The following is a 20,865-nucleotide window of genomic DNA, read 5'->3' as shown; positions in this document are numbered from 1 at the left end:
ATTTTTGGCCATGATTGTGTGTGTATGTGTATATATATATATATATATATATATATATATATATATATATATATATATATAAAATTATATATTTACGGTAGGAAATTTACAAAATATCTTCATGGAACATGATCTTTACTTAATATCCCAATGATTTTTGACATAAAAGAAAAATCAATAATTTTGACCCGTACAATGTATTGTTGACTATTGCTACAAATATACCTGTGCTACTTATGACTGGTTTTGTGGTCCAGGGTCACATTTCTGTCAGTGCCTTTACATCAATTAGTATTAGTTAGTATCGATTTGTATTTCAGATTTAGTGGCAATTACCCCGTATCCTTGAGAGCAGATGAAGACGATGGAAATGAGAAGCTGCCAATAAAAATAATCCAGTGTGAGTCACTGAAACCTCCTGCCATTTTATAGCAAAAAGTTCTTTGTTATTTAGCAGGCTCTTTTTTCCAGAGCAGCTCAGTTCATTTACTACAAGGACTGTAGGCAAACTTCAGCATTTCCAGTGTGGACCCCTTGCAGTGTATGATCCTGTGCTAGCAGCACACAACACATTCACTATCGTTCAAACATTTGGGCTCAGTAAGATTTTTTAATGTTAAAGTTTCTTATGCTTAACTAAGCAGCATTCATTTAATTAAAAAAATAATCAATTTTAAAATGTATTTCTTGATGATGTTGATGATGAGCCATTACTTCAGTGTCACATGATCCTTCATAATCCTTTCTAATATGCTTAGTTTATGGTGCTCAAGGCACATTTCTTTTTGTCAGTGTTGAAAACAGTTGTGCTGATTTAATGTTTTCAAAATTATAAGTTGTTACTGTGACTTGACCAAATGTTCATTTCTTAAACAAACAAAAATACAAAATTAAAATGGCCTCAATTTTTCAGCATTAACGTAAATGTGAAAAGACGTACAATAGAACACAGCAAAAGCTTTGGTTTTCAAGCCCAGTGTTTTCATGGGACTGCCCAGATCTTATATTTAGAAGGAAAAATATTTTTGTAATTTTTCATCAAATCACAACCTTCAACTCTCCTTTTCGGCCGACATCACCTTGTTTTACAACCCTTCTCCTTCAGCCACCTGGCTTCTGGTATGGAATGCCCATATTTCATTATCCTATTCATTCTCGAAGGATAAAATCCTCACTCCCACACTTCTTTCTCTCGTATGTATTCCGTTTCACGCTAAAATATGTCAGATTATGACAACATGTGTTTTGTGCTGACTTTAATAGCTTTTTTCTGCACAACTTGTAAATAAAAGGTGTGTGCGTGTTTAACCACTTTGTCCTTCCTGTCATATATTTCTTTGATATGTTTTTAAATGGATACACTCCGCTTTTAGAGTGTAGTGTATCCATTAAAATTTAAAGTCACCTTCAGAGAACTTTTGGAGCACTACTTGTATTTCAGGCTGAGAGACTACACGTGTGCTGGGGAGAGAAAGGCATCACTCACTGACAGCTTGATACATCTCTTCCTAGTTTGACAGGTATGTCTGTATTTTTCTGTTTTGGAAAATCTATGTCTCATTCACCTTCTACTGGTGCTATTTGGGATGTATTATCCACTAAAGGACTAAATTAGAGGTTACATACTGAGAGGCCAAAAAAATCCCTGTTTGTGATTAAGGAGAAAGAAAGAGTTGGAGTGGAAAATGACAAATAAGTTCTAGTTATTGTGGGAGTGATGTTCTTGTGTGATGTAGTATTGAGAAAATCACTTTGAGAGGGTGATTGTATACTTTATTTAGTTTTTTTTGTTTGCTCCAGTGCTTCTAATAAATGGTCGTTTTTGGGTAGACTTCTACATTTCAGTCAGCTAGAGTTCATCAGAAGACATTGCTAATGTTTTAATGGCGCTCTGCAGAAATTATTAATTTTACAGGCCAACCCAGAAGCTTGCATCATACAAAAGTCTAATAGGATTTTTCCATTAGCTCTTAGATTATTGCAGAAAATAAGCTCTGTGACCAACAACTGTTTTGATTCTTGTTTTAAACACAACTTTTATGAAATTTGAAGCCTAAATGTGAACTACACCACAGTTAATAACTTCAACATCATCACGAAGCCTCTGACAACTCTCAATCTTTATAATTAACAAGTTCAACATTTTAGTTAGAATAGTTTGCAAGGACAAGAATATAAAACAATGAGGCTGTTAAAGCAGACTAGTGAATTTAATAACTAGAATTTAGAAACTTCTTAGTATTTGATGTTGTAGAATAAAAAAATGAAAGATCATGACCTTTTACTAACCACAGACTTTATTTCAGGCATTTAAACAAAAACTCATTCACATTTATGCATTTATCAGGCAATGTTATCAAAAGCGACTTACAAAAGCAATTGGTCAAAGAGCCAGCAATTTTCATTAAAGTTCCAAAATGCTAACATGTTTCCAGTTTTTAGGATTCTTTCCTGCAGCAGACGATGGATAGATACTTTTTGTGTCCAGATGGTTTAGTTCCACCGTCTACCAGGAACAGGGTCATTCTAACCAGCCAAACTCTGACCTCTTGGTTGTATCACTTCTATTCCTATTTATATTCCTATTCTATAACTCTTTGTCTTATGCTCAAACCTTTTATTTTCCCTCAAGACACGCTCTCTACAGTTTCCTCAATGAAAAGTGATGTTGCTCATGTAACCATTTCGCTGAACTGGCAGCTGGCCTGTGTGCTTTTCCTAAAGCGCAAGCAGCTGCCATACAAGATTTGAAAGGATATGTACTTGTAACGATCGGCCTAATCGGTAGCGTTACAAGAATAAAATTGGGGTCAGACTAAACTGTGAGAGGTTTTGAAGTGTTTTAAAAGATGAGACGACAACAGAAATAAAGTGAATAAATGAAGTGTATTTACAATTTCTACCAGGAACTTAAAACAACACAATACGACAAAGAAGCCTTAGGCTGTTAAAAGCATAGTCCATTGGTTCCATACCATAAAACAGTCCTTAAGAGTCCTTGCGTGCTGTAAGTCCCAATGTGTAAGTGTCCCCCGGTGTATATACAATCCAACTGTAGTGATAATCCAATGAAAGTGATGTGGTTTGCTGGAATGGTAAGTCCTTAAAAGCAACTCCTCAATCCAGCTTTGGTCCTCTTGACAGAGACCTCTTTTGTTTGCCATGCTGCTTCATTTATGCTGGCTATTTCCTGTTTCCTGTCATGTGATTGCTCACATGACAGGCAGCCCCATAATCATTTAAAGACATACACACATAAAACCGATAAGAGGAATAAAATGGACTAAAAATGACTAAGACAACATGTAAACCTATTAAAACTCTAATATACATAAAATCATTATAATACATAGAGTGGTTAAAACATGTGTCATGTGTGACAGTGTCACATAGTCCCCCCCCCCAGCCTACGGCTCCCCGGGGAAGGTACGGTCAGCCATTGTCCATGTAGTGGGTATCCTCTTGAATGTGTGTCCAAAATTGCCTTTGTAATAAATTAGATAAAACTAGGCCCTCCCACACAGGCACTAGTCTGCCGGAGGAATCTATGGGAACACCAGAGAGAGGTGGAATCCGATACCAGCCTGGGTGTCCTTGGGTAGGTGGCGCCGCTCCTCCCAGGACTAAGTTGCACCCAGCCATGCTGGTCCGCCAGCCCCCCTGGCGTTTCCTCCTATCCGGTTTGCGGGTCTCTTTGGTGGATGATGTGATTGATGCTGATGAACGGGGATGAGGTGGTTTGTTGCTAGGGTTGATGACAGCACACTTCTTGGCCTCCACACCACACGACTTGCAGTCCCGGACGAACACCCAGATGTCGCTGCGGATTGAGGGCCACCAGGCAACTTCCAGGATCTGCAGGAGGGTCTTTAGACGCCCATGGTGCTTCTCTGCTGTCTTCTGGTGGAAATGCTGTACCGTCTGGTGGACCAGGTTCTTAGGGACGACGAGCTGGATCTTGTAGATGTCGTCGCCCTTCTGGATCCGCCGGTACAGCAAGCCCTGGTGTTCCCGCACTTCGATCCTGTTGGTCGGTGGAATGGAGGGAGAGATGGCAAGTCCCTGGAGAGTGCCGTCATCACCTTGTGCGCTGCGGAGTTGCTCTCTGGAGAAGGGGAGTATGGAGAAGCTGTGGTCGAAGTCTGGCCCAGTTGGAGTGGTGGCACAGAATTCTCCATCGGTTGCTCTGTTTGTTGTCCGTGAAGTGGTAGATGTGCTGGGATGGTTGGCCGGAGGAAAGCCAGGGGTTGACATGGGAGGCACTGGGCTGGTCGTCGCAGTGGGAGGAGAGATGGAGGTTTCTGGATCTTTTGTTTGCTCCAGCTGTTTCGCCCATTTCTTGTCTCTCCTCTTAAAACAGTCGATGACCTCTCTCTCTAGTGTCGCCACGGCATCTTTGATAGATTCCTCCATTTTTTCAAATTTAAAATCCACAGCCTCTCTAAAATACACTTCACGATTTAGATTACTTTCAACAGAGTCTTTAAAATTCTTCTCCAGGTTTAAAACAATATTTTTAAGAGCAACCACCTCAGCACGAAGCTGTACACACTCGCAGTGATGTAAAACCCATTCATCATTAAAACCAGCAGATGTATTAAAAGAAGCAGCATTAAGTTGATTTGTTGTCATCTTAAAACACTCTTCTCAACACAGCGTAAAAATCTTTAAACGTTCCCCGTACGGGCCACCATATGTAACGATCGGCCTAATCGGTAGCGTTACAAGAATAAAATTGGGGTCAGACTAAACTGTTGTCGTCTCATCTTTTAAAACACTTCAAAACCTCTCACAGTTTAGTCTGACCCCAATTTTATTCTTGTAACGCTACCGATTAGGCCGATCGTTACATACTAACTGCATAGAAGTGTGTGCTTCAGTAATAGAACCACAATGAAGGGCCATTTGTGACCCCCACTAAACAGTTTGTGGATGCCATGCATGACTGTAAATAACTGATTGGTAATGTCACAAGTTCTTGGTGCGATCGCTGTAGATACTAGCCATGAAAATTGTCTGTAACATAATATCCGAGGCTGACCTCAGTTGTACAGAAACCATGGGGCATAATTCAGCTTGACAAACACACACACACATTCCAACAGTCTTTTTCTTCCACACACACTTTCTGCTCTCTCATTGGGCATGTTGCAGTTGGGGTTCATGCCTCTAGCAGATGGACAGTGAGAGCTGCTGACAGGGCATGTTTGCGTGAGCCACCCAAGGACGGGAGAGCGGTTTCCTGGGTAGAACTTTTAGAGGACGGACACACAGATGAATGTGCAGGAATGATCGAGGCCCACTGCTCCCCCTGAGGGAGTTAAGAGGGGGAACTTAATGATGGATGAGGCTTTTATTTCCTCTGATATCTTAGAACCCTTAATGCGCCCTGCGTGTGTGTTAGACGAGGGCTTTGTGTTGTTGCACTCTTGCCGAAAGGCAGAGTTTGATCTCCTGCTCTCTGTGATGTCAGCAGTGCAGTCGTCACAGTAGCTGCTGTTTTGCAGCGTCATCAGATGTTCTTTAAGCCACGCCCCCAGCAGTTTACTCATCAGTTGTATAAAAAAAACTCAGCGGTTTGCAGGTTTGTATGAAGCTTTAGAGGAAACCGTAGCAGGTACATGGATAACTTCCAAGGTTTGGAATGAGCCTCGTGGATGCAAACTCTTGAGAAAACTGATGAAGGCAGGGGTTGTGCCTGAGGAAGCGGCTAATTTTAAACTTCCAGAATTTGATCGGTGGTATTAACATGTAGGAAGCAGCTCCTGGCTAAATGTTTTCATGAACTGAATCATGTAGAATCTTGATTTGAACATCACTGGCACGGTCTTCAGGCTGTTCATTAACATATAGAATGTACTGCCTGTTTGCATCAGCAGTACAATTTGAACTTCATAAATAAACCTCCCCTGTGATAACTCTTTCTCTGCAGCAGTGAGTGCTCTGGTTTTTAAGTGATCATCTAGCTGTGTGTGTGATTTCAGAGTGTTCTTTGCGTCATAGAGTACAAGCAGTGCAACAGCGCTTAACGCTGAATCTGAATCAATGATTCAATCGGAATTAATGAGATTCTAAGCCTACCCTTGTGAAAAAACAATGTGCTGAATTGTATTGATTGTGCATTTGTAGTGTAGTTCAAATCCTAAAAGTATCATTTTTAAAAAAAGCACTTGTATATATTAAAATATTAATGAAATAAAAAGGCCATTTAAGTATATTTGAAGAGCGTACACTTTCATGACTGTTTCCTAATACACTGAAGTACATAATGTCATATTAAATGTTTTACTGTGAAGTACATTTTAAATCGTTGTTATGATGATTTAAAGAAATGTTTATTTTGATGTTGACTAACACACTATAGCACATGCAAAGTTCTTAATTATCATTTTAACTGTTGAATTATTAAACATTACATTTAAATTTAGTATATTTTCATATGCACCAATTTAGAATTTCATCATTGCAAATGGACAATTTCATGCATTTGAAGATACAAGTTTAGTTTACTCTAAATGGTTGCCAGTACATTCTACAATACACTTTAACCATATTTCAAAGACATAAGTAATTATGAAAGATGTACATCAAAGAAACATTTTCAAGTTCAGCTAATTGCACTTAATATAGATGTTAACTAAAATACATAGTCATTTAATTGCAGTTAACGTACACTGTTCACACTTAAGTATAGTGTTTGCAAGAATGCTTCCAAAATACATATTATGTTTTTAAAAGTATGCTAACGTATGCTTTTTTTTCACAAGGATGGTTTTGCAAAGCATTTTTGGAATAATTATTTGTACAGTATTTCATATACAGTAATCGCATTGTAATAAATTTCAATAAATAAAAAGAAAAATAAATCTGTTTTTCTCTCTGCTGCTGTCCTGTTTGAGAATTAAGAGATTCATCTGCAGTGAATCTGATTTGTTCTTTTAGAGCGTGTGTGTGTGTGTGTGCATGCGTGCATGCGTGTGTGTGTGTGAGAGAGACTGCAGAGATAAGTTAGGAATGTGTTAGTACTCGCGTGTTTGTGTGTGCTCTGGGCGAGTCTCTATGCTTCAGTGGGTCGACACTGAAGAATCTCTGCCTGGAAAAAATGCAGAGAAGAAATAGGAAAAAAAAGAGTGATGGCTGCTGAGGCTGTGTTACTGGGTGTGTGGGTTTGAGTGCGTTTTTGTGCTTAGTCAACCATGGGTTCCTATTACAGAATGTCCAGTGTGAGTGAGGGGTATGAAGACACGCACACATATAACCAACACTCAGATAATTTACAGCTTGATCCCAGTGGTGTGTGTGTATGTGTGTGTGTGTGTGTGTATTCACTCCAGGTGGCTCATGGTCATTGTATTGTGTAAAATACCTCTCATTGCTTCAGCAATTCTCTTCCAGTTTCTGACCGGTCAGCATCACTTCAGACCTGTTAAAAATATCTGTTTATGTAAAGCATATATATTCTAACAAATGGAGTTTAGACTTGCTGTTTTTGCTAGTGATTGGCATCATCCCAATCCTAAAAAAGAAAATTTGCAGGCTTGAAGCAGTGCTCATGAGAGTTTGTGAGGTCTGAATTTTCCAGTCAGCAGTCATGGACCCACAATGCTCCGATTACTGATTAAGTCAGTTAGTCATCTTCGCTTGCAAGCCGTTATTGACATTACATTATTTGACAAATCAGCTGTCAGAGCTGTGGTCACTAAGACTTTTAGGACATTCAAAACTAAATTTGGATGTTTCATTAAACCATGCAGATTTGAATCATTTTACATATAAGTTTCTTTACATATATTTACACAACACCCATACCCATCATGCTTTTGTACTTGAATATCAGCTGATATTTAGACCAACATATATTTTGACTTACAGCGTGATTATTTATACAACAAAGAAGTTACTTTTGAGACAAAATTTGGCCATGTTTTTTTTTTCTCCGCCAAAACACAGCTTGGAACAGAGTTGTGAAGAGGATGGAGTGAAAGCAAGAGAAAGTGTTTGGAGAATTACTAAATTGGCTGTTTTTATGCAGACTTACAATTCAGAGTGATTGATATAAACTGACATAGACTTTCTTAATAAAGTAATATAAAAAGTCTCAAATTTGGAGGAGCGCTGTGGCTATATTTCAGATTGATGATATAACTCTAGTCAGTACACTTGTGAAGTCACTGGCTTAGCTTCACTTTCATTTGGATCAGTTGTCTTCATTCTTTCACTGTCATCTCGTTCTTGGTGTTAAATATCTCTTTCTCAAAGGCATGGTCAGACTCAAGCAAGTGCATTTTTTATTGGTTGATTAGACTTTTTCATTCTGGATAGCATTTTATTGGACAAACATTTGATTATACTAGGGATGCACGATATTGGATTTTGCCGATATCCGATATGCCAATATTTTTTATCTCATTTTTGCCGATACCGATATATTTCCTTTTGTTTGGAAAAAACACCAAGTCTCTGTGCAGAAATTTTGGTTAGTTTTTAACAAGAACTTATTTAGGTTGTAAATAATGAAGTTTTTTTGACAGTACATTGAAGCTTTGAAAATAACTATAAATAAACTATAATTGCTGCATTTTTCCCCCAGAAAGATGCAGTGTTAAAACAAATATTTTATTTTAGGATTTAACATTTGTAGATGGTCTAAAACAAAAGAGTTGTACAAATTCTGAAAATCTTTTAGAGCTCATGATTTGTTTAAAAACAAATTATAAATATATACACTCACCTAAATGATTATTAGGAACACCATACTAATACTGTGTTTGACCCCCTTTCGCCTTCAGAACTGCCTTAATTCTACGTGGCATTGATTCAACAAGGTGCTGAAAGCATTCTTTAGAAATGTTGGCCCATATTGATAGGATAGCATCTTGCAGTTGATGGAGATTTGTGGGATGCACATCCAGGGCACGAAGCTCCCGTTCCACCACATCCCAAAGATGCTCTATTGGGTTGAGCTCTGGTGACTGTGGGGGCCATTTTAGTACAGTGAACTCATTGTCATGTTCAAGAAACCAATTTGAAATGATTCGAGCTTTGTGACATGGTGCATTATCCTGCTGGAAGTAGCCATCAGAGGATGGGTACATGGTGGTCATAAAGGGATGGACATGGTCAGAAACAATGCTCAGGTAGGCCGTGCCATTTAAACGATGCCCAATTGGCACTAAGGGGCCTAAAGTGTGCCGAGAAAACATCCCCCACACCATTACACCACCACCAGCAGCCTGCACAGTGGTAACAAGGCATGATGGATCCATGTTCTCATTCTGTTTATGCCAAATTCTGACTCTACCATCTGAATGTCTCAACAGAAATCGAGACTCATCAGACCAGGCAACATTTTTCCTGTTAGGCAACATGTAGCCTGTTTTTCCTATTTGTAGTGGAGATGAGTGGTACCCGGTGGGGTCTTCTGCTGTTGTAGCCCATCCGCCTCAAGGTTGTGCGTGTTGTGGCTTCACAAATGCTTTGCTGCATACCTCGGTTATAACGAGTGGTTATTTCAGTCAAAGTTGCTCTTCTATCAGCTTGAATCAGTCTGCCCATTCTCCTCTGACCTCTAGCATCAACAAGGCATTTTCGCCCACAGGACTGCCGCATACTGGATGTTTTTCCCTTTTCACACCATTCTTTGTAAACCCTAGAAATGGTTGTACGTCAAAATCCCAGTAACTGAGCAGATTGTGAAATACTCAGACCGGCCCGTCTGGCACCAACAACCATGCCACGCTCAAAATTACTTAAATCACCTTTCTTTCCCATTCTGACATTCAGTTTGGAGTTCAGGAGATTGTCTTGACCAGGACCACACCCCTAAATGCATTGAAGCAACTGCCATGTGATTGGTTGATTAGATAGTTGCATTAATGAGAAATTGAACAGGTGTTCCTAATAATCCTTTAGGGGAGTGTATAAAAGTGTCATGTTTGTGATTTTTTTTTTTCATTTAAGCTATAGCTTCTGACCATTAAATCAAAACATACTCATTTTATGACATCAATTACTGCTTTATTTAATCAGAAACACAGTCTAAATGTTATTTGTGTAGGCTATTTTACTTTTAATTTAATAAGAATTAGGCCAACAGCGCCCCCTAAAGATTAAATCTCCTTACCGAACGAGCGTTAGGACCTGGGGGAGGCTGTCACTGCTGCCGCTGCTGCTGCACGTGCTGTTACTGTTTACTCTATCACACACCGAACACGTCATTCTGTACATGCTTTCACAGATTAAGTTCGGCGATCTAAATCAGTGAATCTAATCATCATTCAGACAAAACTTTGCTTCAAGAATGAGCCACACTGCTGACGTGATCTAATCACTAGCACAACCTGAGCACATGTGAGTTAATATATTTTGCTTATCAGCAAGACATATCGGCATAATTTTTCACATCAGGCCGATGCCGATATTTACATTTAAAGCCATTATCGGCAGATTCCGATATCAGTCCGATAATATCCTGCATCCCTCGACTATACCCTTGAGAGCAACATGAGTCTTTAATATTTGAGGGATAAAACTATAAACTTTGAAGTTTTTTTTAGTTGTTATGAGTACACCAGCATATATATATGGCCTAAAAACTTACAGACATGGACTAAAAGCCACAAATGTCAAATTTTGATTTCATGGGATCTTTAATGTGACAGTTTGGGGCCAAGTGCCTTCTTGGAAATTGAAACTGATAAAAGCTGTTTACTGCTGAAAACTCCCATTTCTCTTAAAATCCCCATATGAGCTTGTGTTGCCGATGTGTCCAGTTAGAATCAGACTACATGAGGTGCTGTTTTACCATTCGGTCACAATCAGATATATATTCTAAAATTTCATGATGTGATTCCTGTTTTCCCCCCGGCATGAATATGAAAGAGATGTGGGTCTTTTAGCATTGTATTCACTTCAACCCATGAAATTCCTAATCTGCACTGACACTTCTCTACTGCTTCTTTGTCACTTGTTTGTCCATTTCTTTCTTCTGTTTGAAAATAGAGTGATTGCTGCAAAACACTGTTCTTGTGTCTCATTGGATGACTGCCCACCAGCTGATGCCACTGGCCACGTTTAATACCGCATCACTTCCTGCACATTCACTATGGTGAGATCACAGTGACAGCTGTGCTGAGCACTGAATACACACACACATTCCTGTTTTATTTCAACAAAATCAAACAAATACATTTAATTCATTCACAACTAGCATATCTGAACTGGCACATTTTCAAACACACCTGCATAAATAAATAAATAAAACCAAGTCCAACTAGACTCAACTCAAAAAATAGGCCAAAAACAACAGCTTCTGCTACCATAAATCTTATTTTCAGACATAAGAGTCATTCTGCAAATTTCTATTCTTGAGCACATTTATAAGATGATTATAGAATGAGAGAGAGTGAGCTCACAGTTGTTTGAATGTAACCTGCAGTGCAATTAAATTAGTTCACAGTTCTCAATCATTATGCAGAATGAATTAACTTTCCACTTGCTTAAATATAGGACAGATAATTCCATAGGGCATCTCATGTATGTGGTGTGTGTGTGTTGGTGTTATGCATATGCATTAATTGGTAAGTTTCTTTAATCAGTTTCTTGAGCTTGCAGCAGTGTTATTTAGTATAATTGAGATACTAATGCCGTTTTTATTAATAATTTAGATTTAATTGTTATAATTTCCATTTTCATTTAAATTTGTTAAACTTCTCTTTAATTTTGCCTGTACTGTTTTTAATTCTTTTTTTTTCAGTTTTAGTTCGTTTTTAGCACATAAAGTTAAACTAAATGAGAAATATTGGCAAGCTGATATAAAATGTGTGTGTGTATATATATGAAGTTTATTTGCAAAAACAGATAAACAAATAGTTATGTTATCATGTTTTTATTGTTTTATTGTGTTAGTTAGCTAGTATTTTTGTAGTTTTTTTTTACCTAATCAAAATAACCCAGAATAACTGCAGTTTGATTGAGATTGATTGGAATGCAAAACGAAAAAACTTGATTTTTGAAAATAGTTAAAAACTGATTGATCTGTTTTGCAAATTAATTACTTCATATTAAGTAACATGTTTTTAGTTTTAAGGCCTCATAGACGCTTGCATTGTGCAGTATTTTGCACAGCTTGTGAGGGCACCCCATTGTTTATCTCGTGTTTTTTCCCCTAATATAACTTTTGTGCTTTCCACTGTCGTGGGAGTACAGAGGACTCAAAAGACATCAGATCAGCTGCGTTCCATCTGTGAAAAGCCAGCTGTAGTCATCTCCATCGTTTCCGTAGCAAGGATGTGTTGTGGGTGTGTTGCATGCTAATCTGAATTCAAACGCCTTCGGTTCAATGTTAAATGCATTTCATTAGTGACACCTGTAAGCAACAGGTGCGAGATGAGTCATTATGAGATACTAATAATAATAAGAAAAGATTATTAAGATGAGCAATTCATTCTGTTTAGAGCCATTATGTATGACTTAAACTATTTTTATAGAGAGAGTTGAATTCAAACATAATGGAATTTGTTTTTATGTGCACATGGTTTATCCAGCCATCTGCACATCAAGCTGCAAGTCAAAATGTAGCCAAAGACAGTGTGGTCAACTCACATTAGCAGGCATATGGTTCACTTATATGTGTGAGTGTATTTTGAATGTGAGCGAGTGAGATGTTTGCGAGAGTGTGATGTGTGTCTGCATTCAACAAGAGAGTCGGTCTGATAAATCTGGCACAGCATACACAGGCATGGCTTGTATGGTCAGTGTAGACACACACACACACACACATAGGAAATAAGGAGCTGAGGAAATCTGGGTCGCTGTTAGTCAGCCGTATCCAGCTCAGAGCTGTGAGCTTTCAGTTTTGGGTGATGCCAAGGCTGAAAATGTGGAAGAATATCACAATTACAGGCACCTGCAGAGAGCTTTTCTCTTTCAAGAAGATCCTATAATGGTGTAAACAACCTAAATGCATGAAAGCATTATTATAGATGGACACGTTTTCATTATACGAGTCAGTCAGTTCTTAGAAGCACAAAAAGACAGCTTGTGTTATCTGAGGCACTCCAGAGACAGACTTCACACACACAGCCAACAGCAGCGTTCAAACAGATCAGAGGATTAAAAAAGAAGAAAAGAAAAAAAAAATCACTTGTATAATGATAGGCACGGGACAAAATAGATAAACACGTACGGCTACACGAAAATAATACACGGATGATATTAAATCATGAAGACTCTTCAAACTGCGAGCATCTCCTGATGGATTTTGAGGGAAAGCACAAATGTGAATTGTTTACACACACGCAGTGCAGTGTGTTTGCTAAAGACCTCAAGTTTACAGCCTGCAGAGATCACCTCTATTCGACATCAAATATTAATCTTCTGTTAGAAATTCCGACCTCGTAGGCTATATCAAAATCTCTCGCTTTTCCACATACCTTCACACTATGTGACTAACGCGCGGGTGTGGGATAGTAAATGTCCGCACCTGTGGGCTGTAGTGTGAACTTTCATTTTTTTGTGTTGATTTGCCACTGAATGCACACAGGATTTGCGTGGAATATAAGGGCTTATAAACGACGGCTTTGAAGTGGACTGTTCCCAGGGTCGCCTGCCGCTGTTTCTGAGCTGTATGCGGACTGCGCACGCGGGTCCGCAGTGGCGCTGTTGTAATTTCACGTCACATCAAGTTTGATCAGCGGTCCGATTGGATGATCCGCAGCGCTGTCCTGAATTGAGAAGCTTTTTCGCATGTTTGCTCGTCCAGTAGCCCGAATGCGCCTCTCTGGCATCGCGTGAGGGAGTCGGTGCGCATCTAGCGGATTTTGTCGTCGGTCTGGATGTTACGCGTGAGCTGAAGATTTCTAGAGGTCGGTGACAAAATGCGGCGGCGAGCGCACGCCAGCGTCCTGCTCCTGCTCCTGCCGTGGCTGGTGCTGCAAACCCAGACAGGCTTTCCAAACCAGATCAATATCGGTGAGTGAGTTCATTATATATTGATCAAAAGATTAAACATCTTTTTCTACCTGCTGCAGCATCACCGAGATCTTCATCTACCTGCTGCAGCATCACCCACAGACACTCCATACGAGAAGTTTGCGCCAAACAGAGTGTAAATGATGTGAATGTTACTACTGCTACTACTACTACTATCTCTCAGTCGAACAAGTCTAAAGTCAAGTAAATGCTCTTAACTCATCTGATCTCGCATGCAGGTGGTCTCTTCATGCGCTCCACGGTCCAGGAGCACAGCGCGTTCCGCTTCGCCGTGCAGCTATACAACACTAATCAGAACATCACCGAGAAACCCTTTCATCTGAATTATAACGTGGACAATCTGGAGTCATCCAATAGCTTTTCAGTCACGCACGCGTGTGAGTCTTTGCTCCTTTTTCCACATACAATTCTGCTGGACGCACCGCACCTGTTCTCCTTTAACCGTTCATAGAGCGTTATAATAGCAATATATATAATTCAGGTAAATCGGGACAATTTTTGCCATTGAAATGACTGTTTGACTGTTTCAGTTAAGCTGAATTCACTCATATCTATCTATCTATCTATCTATCTATCTATCTATCTATCTATCTATCTATCTATCTATCTATCTATCTATCTATAAGAATAGAATAAAAGCTCCTTCTCACCAAGGGCGTAGATTTGGTTTTCAACTTGTTAGGGACATATTGTGAGGAGGCAGGAGACAACCCTCAGATTCTATTTTTTAAAACATACCAAAAGCTATTCAAGCAATGAGTCACAGGACCTTGATCATGTTTACAATGTAGGTGTTAAGAAAATTATATTGCGTGGAAGTAGGACTCATTACAAGCATGTGCAGTATTCACTCACATCACGAGTCTCGTTTTCTGTAATTTCTCTGCCCATAACATTTTAATTAAGACTGCTGATCTGTCCTGTTTCTGGTACGTCACTCCGAATCCTCTTGTTTACCTTTTGTTGAAAGTTTTAAAGTTAATTGTATTTAGTGTTGTTTTAGTCATGGACAACAAAAGATAGCAACGTTAACAGGCACATCAACTGTTTGTCTCATCTGAATATTCTGTAAGGTGAATTCTTAAAATAAAATGCAACCATGTACAGTAAAGTTTATTTGTAGTAAACATCCAGAATTTGGTTGAAGGTGACAAAAAGCCAAGGTTTTAATTTGAAAGATCCAATGATTTTGTTGCAGTGTCACAAAAAAGAGAAAGAAAGCAAGAAGAAAAGAGAGCAGATAAAGACTGATAGTGTGAGAAGTTGGCGAAAAAGATAAATGGAGAGAAGAAAACGTGAAAAATTATTCTGTGGCACAAGCCTCAGGTCTTGATAATGGAGAGATAGAGAGAATAGCAGAAAGACTGAGAGAGAGATGATGATGAGTGCAGGCTGACATTTGCACACATGCCCAAACCAGTGCAAGGGTTAGTGCCCCGCACTCTGTGTGTGTGTGTGTGTGTGTGTGTGTATGAGAGTGAGAGAGCTTTACCATCATTATGAAATGCCTGTTTACAGCTGCTGTCATTACCATTTTGTGTCTCTGACTGGCCTGGCTGCTCATCTGAGCGTGTCTGTGAGAGACAGTGTTTGTGAGCTTTTGGTTTCCTGGCTTATCAAGATGTTATTGCTGCAGTCGTTGATCTTTCTTCACTGCATTAACACACATACACACACACATTGCTTCAGGCATCTGGTTGGTCCATCAGACAAAAACAGCTGGGCTTTTAAAAATATAAATAAAAAGAGTTTGGGAGTGGAGAGATATGCACATAACCTCTCAGCCTCTGAAGGTGATTTTAAAGTTTAATGAATAAACTCAGCGGAGATGCTCTCAAATCTCAAAGTACATTTTCAGGAATAACATGACAGGAAGGACAAAGTGCTTTAACAGTGATGCGAGAACTGTTCATAAATCGAGACAGACACTTATTTTTCTCTCTGGGGATGTCTTTGAATCAGAACACACACACATTTCAATGCTTGTATTAGTAAGGTGAGCTGGTTTAGTAACAGTCGCTCACAGCGTTTTGAGAGTGAGTTGTGCGTCAAACAGTTCCTGAGAAAAAGGTTTTGACAGCTTACGCATGCAGTGACCCTGCTGTTTTAATTGAGGCAATCTGCATCGTGGAGAGAAAATTGTAGGGGTCAGGGGGTCTGTAAACAGGTTATTTTTCACTTACTCTTTTGCTCTCACTCCCTCGCTACAGTTTTCCGTCTTCTCATCGGTTTTTTATGTATTGCTCCCTGGAGCGTTTGAAAGACCGATGAAAAGAAGGGCAGAAAGGCAGTAAGCAGATTTAACCTGCTGGCTCAGTTAGACGAACAAATGAAGAAGAAAAACAGAACGAGAGGGAGACACATAATCATTACCTTGTCTCTGTGTAATTTCAACGCCACTAGCATCATCAATTGGAATTGCAAAAATAACTTAGTTGGCATGAAATGGAAATTTCTAAATGCATGTTATTGGTTTATTAAACAATCCTTCCATTTAATTTTTACAATTTTTATTTTTTTATTAAAATGTCTTAGCTTAATTTTCCAGTGAAACATCAGACTTCTCTCTGGTGATGTGGTCCAGATTTATGTAATAAGTTTGTCCTGAAATAAACTCCGCCCATATCTTACAATCGACTGCACGCCCGCATTCATGTCTGTCTCCATCGAATCAACAACCGGTAGATTAAAGTTTTCAAAAATTCTACATTTTTGACCCCTGTTATCTTGTATTCTAATAAATAAACTTGTATGACACCAACATTTTCACACTTAAATTTTACAATTCTCAATTTCAATACCACAGCAAAGACTACTTGAACAAATATAAAGTTCAAACATTATTAAAGACAAGTGAAAAGTCAGTAAATAAGAACAAATTAACTAAATACAAGCAATAGCACATAAATAAACAACAAAGATAAAAATTAAACAAGGCTTTAGGTAGGTTTGTAGGTGTTCAAGTACAGAAATTGAATAATAAAATGTGAAGTTGCATATTTTCTCTGTATAAATTAAATATAGATTAGTCATTGTTAAAGCAAAAAAAGTGAGTGATTTTCTTTCTCTCTCTCTCTTTTATGTATGTTTTGTATGTATTTGTCCATTCAAGCACAAGAACACATAGAAAGAAAATAAGGGTCTCTCGCATTGCTAGAGACGCAGCTCTATGTGTGTGTGCTTTGTGCACAGAATACACTGAATGGAGTTGCTATTCACATCTTCTTGCACTTGAATGCTTTAAAATAGCTTGGGTGTTCAAATTGGCTTGGTGTATTTGTCCATTAAGGCGCAAGAAGTTGCAAAAGACATCTCCATTCGGGGTTTGCGCGGATACTGAATTCTTTTGCACGTCTTCTTGCAAATCTTGAATGCTTTAAAATCGATTGAATGTTTAAATTGGCAAGGCATAAAAACACGTACAAATGATGAACTCTCGTGAGGATGCAGCAGTGGCCTGATCGGGCCAGTGACAAATCCGTCAGCTGTCCCAAGCATCTTTCATGCTGGCACCGGCCATCTGGCAGTCCTTATTGTCTTAACTGTTGATTACATATTGAAATTGACACTTCCCGTCTGTAATTGGTCAGCCAAACAGATAGTCCTGCCCTAAACTCACATTTTTAGTCAAGACAGTGTTGCTGTGTTGTGTTTCTTAAACAAGCTGAACAATATTTTGATTGCACCACAGAGTCACAGTGTTTACACTTTTCAGGAAAATCAACCTACAAAAATATCTTACTTATGGATGACTATATTAAGCTGAGATAGTAGAAAGCCTTGTAACAAAAAATACACACTTCAGCTTTAAGGACTGCATGAGAGAGTGAGTAAGAGCTGAATGTGTCTCTCTGAACTGCAGTGATCATTTGTTCTCTCATGGTGAGAGCTGCTTTCCACTGAGGTGCGGTCAATATAGAAAGAGAACAGAACGGGACCACATAAAACACAAACTCACACACTAAAACAGATACCCACACAAATGCCATGCTCCAATTGTGAGTGACATGACGTGGCCAAGTATGGTAACCCCATACTCAGAATTAGTGCTCTGCATTTAACCCATCCTAAGTGCACACACACAGTGAACACAACATTGTGTGTAGATATTATTGGTATGATTTTTGTTCTTCTTTAGACAGATTTCATGAATATCCAGTTGGTGAATTCAGGACAATATCACATCTTGACTAGATTGAACAGTTACCAATACACTCAAAAGTGTCAGCTAATTAATGTTTGTATCTCACTGATCATTGTCTAAGTGCTTTGAGTGGTTTTGGTGAAAAACCACCAAAGTGAAGATGCATTTTTGAAAGCCAACCCAGCAGTTACCATCACCCTGGTTCCCTCGACCAAAAATAAATAAGATTTTTCCATTGCCATTTTGATTATTGCTGAAAATAAGCACTGTAGCCAACATGTTTGATTAGTACACATTTTCACATCATGATTATCTTCACAAATGAACACAATTTTTTAAATTTTGAAGCCTAAATGCAACTGCCAGAAGTAAAATGCAGTCTTATGACTTCAGTGTCACCATCACTAAGCTTCCGACAACTCTTTTAGTCTTCATTCAAAAAAAACAATAACCTGAGAGTTTGAGTTTGCAAGAGTGTGGTTATAAACAACAAAGCTGTGAAAGCTAACTAGTAAGAAGAAGAGTTTTCCTGTTCGGTGTCCCGATATCTGTAGTCACATTTAGCCACTTGTTATGAACTGCCTTTTTCAAGACAATTAAAAGCTTTTAAAAATCATGTATGGTATTATTGATTTTATATGTCGTAGAATATATTGAGCTTGTGTTAACAGACCTTATTGTGGACATTTAACACATTGACTTAAGGATGATGGAACCAGAAGCGAGTTTTCTGAGGTTTTTGGTGACAAAAATGTGTCACTCAAAACACATTTGGTGGGCAGCATTGCTTTCTGGTGGACCTTACAGGGCTACCGCCACCTACTGGACTGAGTGTGAATCGCTTGATGGTGCAGAGGAGAGCATTGGTAACCACCATGATTTTAATGCATTAAAAAGCTGCATATAAAAATCCCATTTTGATCTACCACTTATTTGAACATTGAGGAAGTGTCAAAATTAGTGTCTATGGTGGATATGGCTTTATGTGTAGGCTCAATGTATGTGTTTGTTTGTATATAGTCTCTTACAGTGTTCGCAGAGGTGTTCTGTGTTGTTTTCTCTGTTGTACTAAAGCTCTCAATTGTGTATGAATGTGTTTGCTTTGCTGTATGAGTGTTGAGCATGTATGCTTTTTTAGCGTTGGCCGTGAATGAGTGTTCATCTGTGTGTGATGATTTTTAACCTCTGGGCTCTCTGAGTAATGTGACATTTGCTTGTATTTTCCTTTTTTTTTTCCTCCCTCATGTCCACATGCCACCTATTTCTTTTTTCTTGCTTTTTTTGTTTGTATGTCTTCTGGACACATTTAGGAATATTTGTCCCTTTCATTCCTTTTCCTAGAATTGACTAACCTCTATTCGTGGCTTAGTCTCTCCTATTCTCTCTCTCGCTCTTACTTTTCAAGAAGCAGGTGTTAGGTTTGTGTTAGGCAAAAGTAATTTGCTTCAGGAAACAGACAAACAGTACAAATGTCCTCCCTCTGGATAACATAAGGTTGTAAATATTCAGTTTATAAGACCGAACTAAAGCTGAATTTATGCTTAACACTGACTTTTCTGAGCATTCTTTCCCATATTGCTGTAGAGACGTCAGTAAACTCAATCCGTCTACTGTCAGCTTAGCTACATGGTTGCCAGATTTAGAAACATTTGCAGTTTATCTTTAAATAATTTAGGTGACAACTGCATTTAGGGTATTTAAAATAAATAAATAAGACATTTGATTTGGATTTTTGACAAATTTACATCGTATTGCAATACATGCAGCCTGTGACCTTAAACCTGATGTCAAAACCTTTCCATTTCCATTTCGGTGAAAAGGCTATTGTCTCTTCAGATCGTTTTTAAAGGCTCAGATACACACACAAGTACACACGCTCATAGAGATCATCATAATACGTAATGCTTATGAGTGTTTGTGTGCCTTAATGATTGTTTATCCTAAAATATACACTGACTCTACTTCCATCTCTCTCTTGGCAGTCTGTTCTCAGTTCTCCAGGGGTGTATATGCAATATTTGGATTCTACGACAGGAGGTCAATGAACACATTAACATCGTTCTGCGGCGCTCTACACACCTCCTTCATCACTCCATCTTTTCCCACGGACACAGATGTGCAGTTTGTCCTGCAGATGAGGCCGGGCCTCCGGGGGGTGCTGCTTAGTTTGCTAGCCCATTACAAATGGGAGAAATTTGTTTACCTGTATGATACTGATAGAGGTGAGTAACACACACACAAACACATATACTGTAAGTATTTGAACACTTAAAGGGATAGTTCGCACAATTATAAATTTGAGAAAAGTGTTTGGTTACCTACGTTCTTCAAAATATGTTCTCTTGTGTTCTGCAGAAGAAAGAAAGTATATAAGTTTGGAACATGAGGTTGAATAAATGATGACAACTTTCATTTTTGGGTGAAATATCCCTTTGAAGCAACAGATCTTTTCTTCGGTATTTTGATTCTGGATGTAACAGCTTATTGAAAAAGAAAAAAATGCAGGGTGGGGACTTGATTCTATGCATTGATTGTTGAGTTAAAAAGGTAAAAACGGCAAAAATAAATCTTAAAGTGGTCATCGGATGCAAAATTCACTTTACAAGTTGTTTGAACATAAATGTGTGTTGGAAGTGTGTGTACACATCCATCCTATAATCATAAAAATCCACCCAGTGTTTTTTTTTTAAATCCCTATTTTAAAATCCCCTCTCTCAAATCAGGCTGTT

The 20,865-nt window shown here is 38.6% G+C and overlaps 1 protein-coding gene across 3 annotated transcripts in view; it reads left to right on the top strand.

Annotated features, from left to right (window-relative positions):
• Nucleotides 1–13,677: 13,677 nt before the first annotated feature.
• Nucleotides 13,678–20,865, top strand: part of LOC306870313 (glutamate receptor 3-like) — a 40,705-nt gene continuing 33,517 nt past the window's right edge. For all 3 annotated transcript variants that reach the window (XR_013784248.1, XM_079417512.1, XM_079417511.1), the window contains exons 1-3: nt 13,678–13,971; nt 14,211–14,369; nt 20,119–20,358. Coding sequence is in view for 2 of the 3 variants with exons in the window: in XM_079417512.1 (XP_079273638.1) it covers nt 13,878–13,971; nt 14,211–14,369; nt 20,119–20,358 (493 nt within the window). In the remaining variant the exon portion in view is untranslated. The remainder of the gene's footprint in view (nt 13,972–14,210; nt 14,370–20,118; nt 20,359–20,865) is intronic.

This window comes from Barbus barbus (genome assembly GCF_936440315.1).
Source record: "Barbus barbus genome assembly, chromosome: 5".
Lineage (NCBI taxonomy): Eukaryota > Metazoa > Chordata > Actinopteri > Cypriniformes > Cyprinidae > Barbus > Barbus barbus.
The sequence above is the reverse complement of the archived record's forward strand: the minus strand, read 5'-3'. Positions and strand labels throughout refer to the sequence as shown.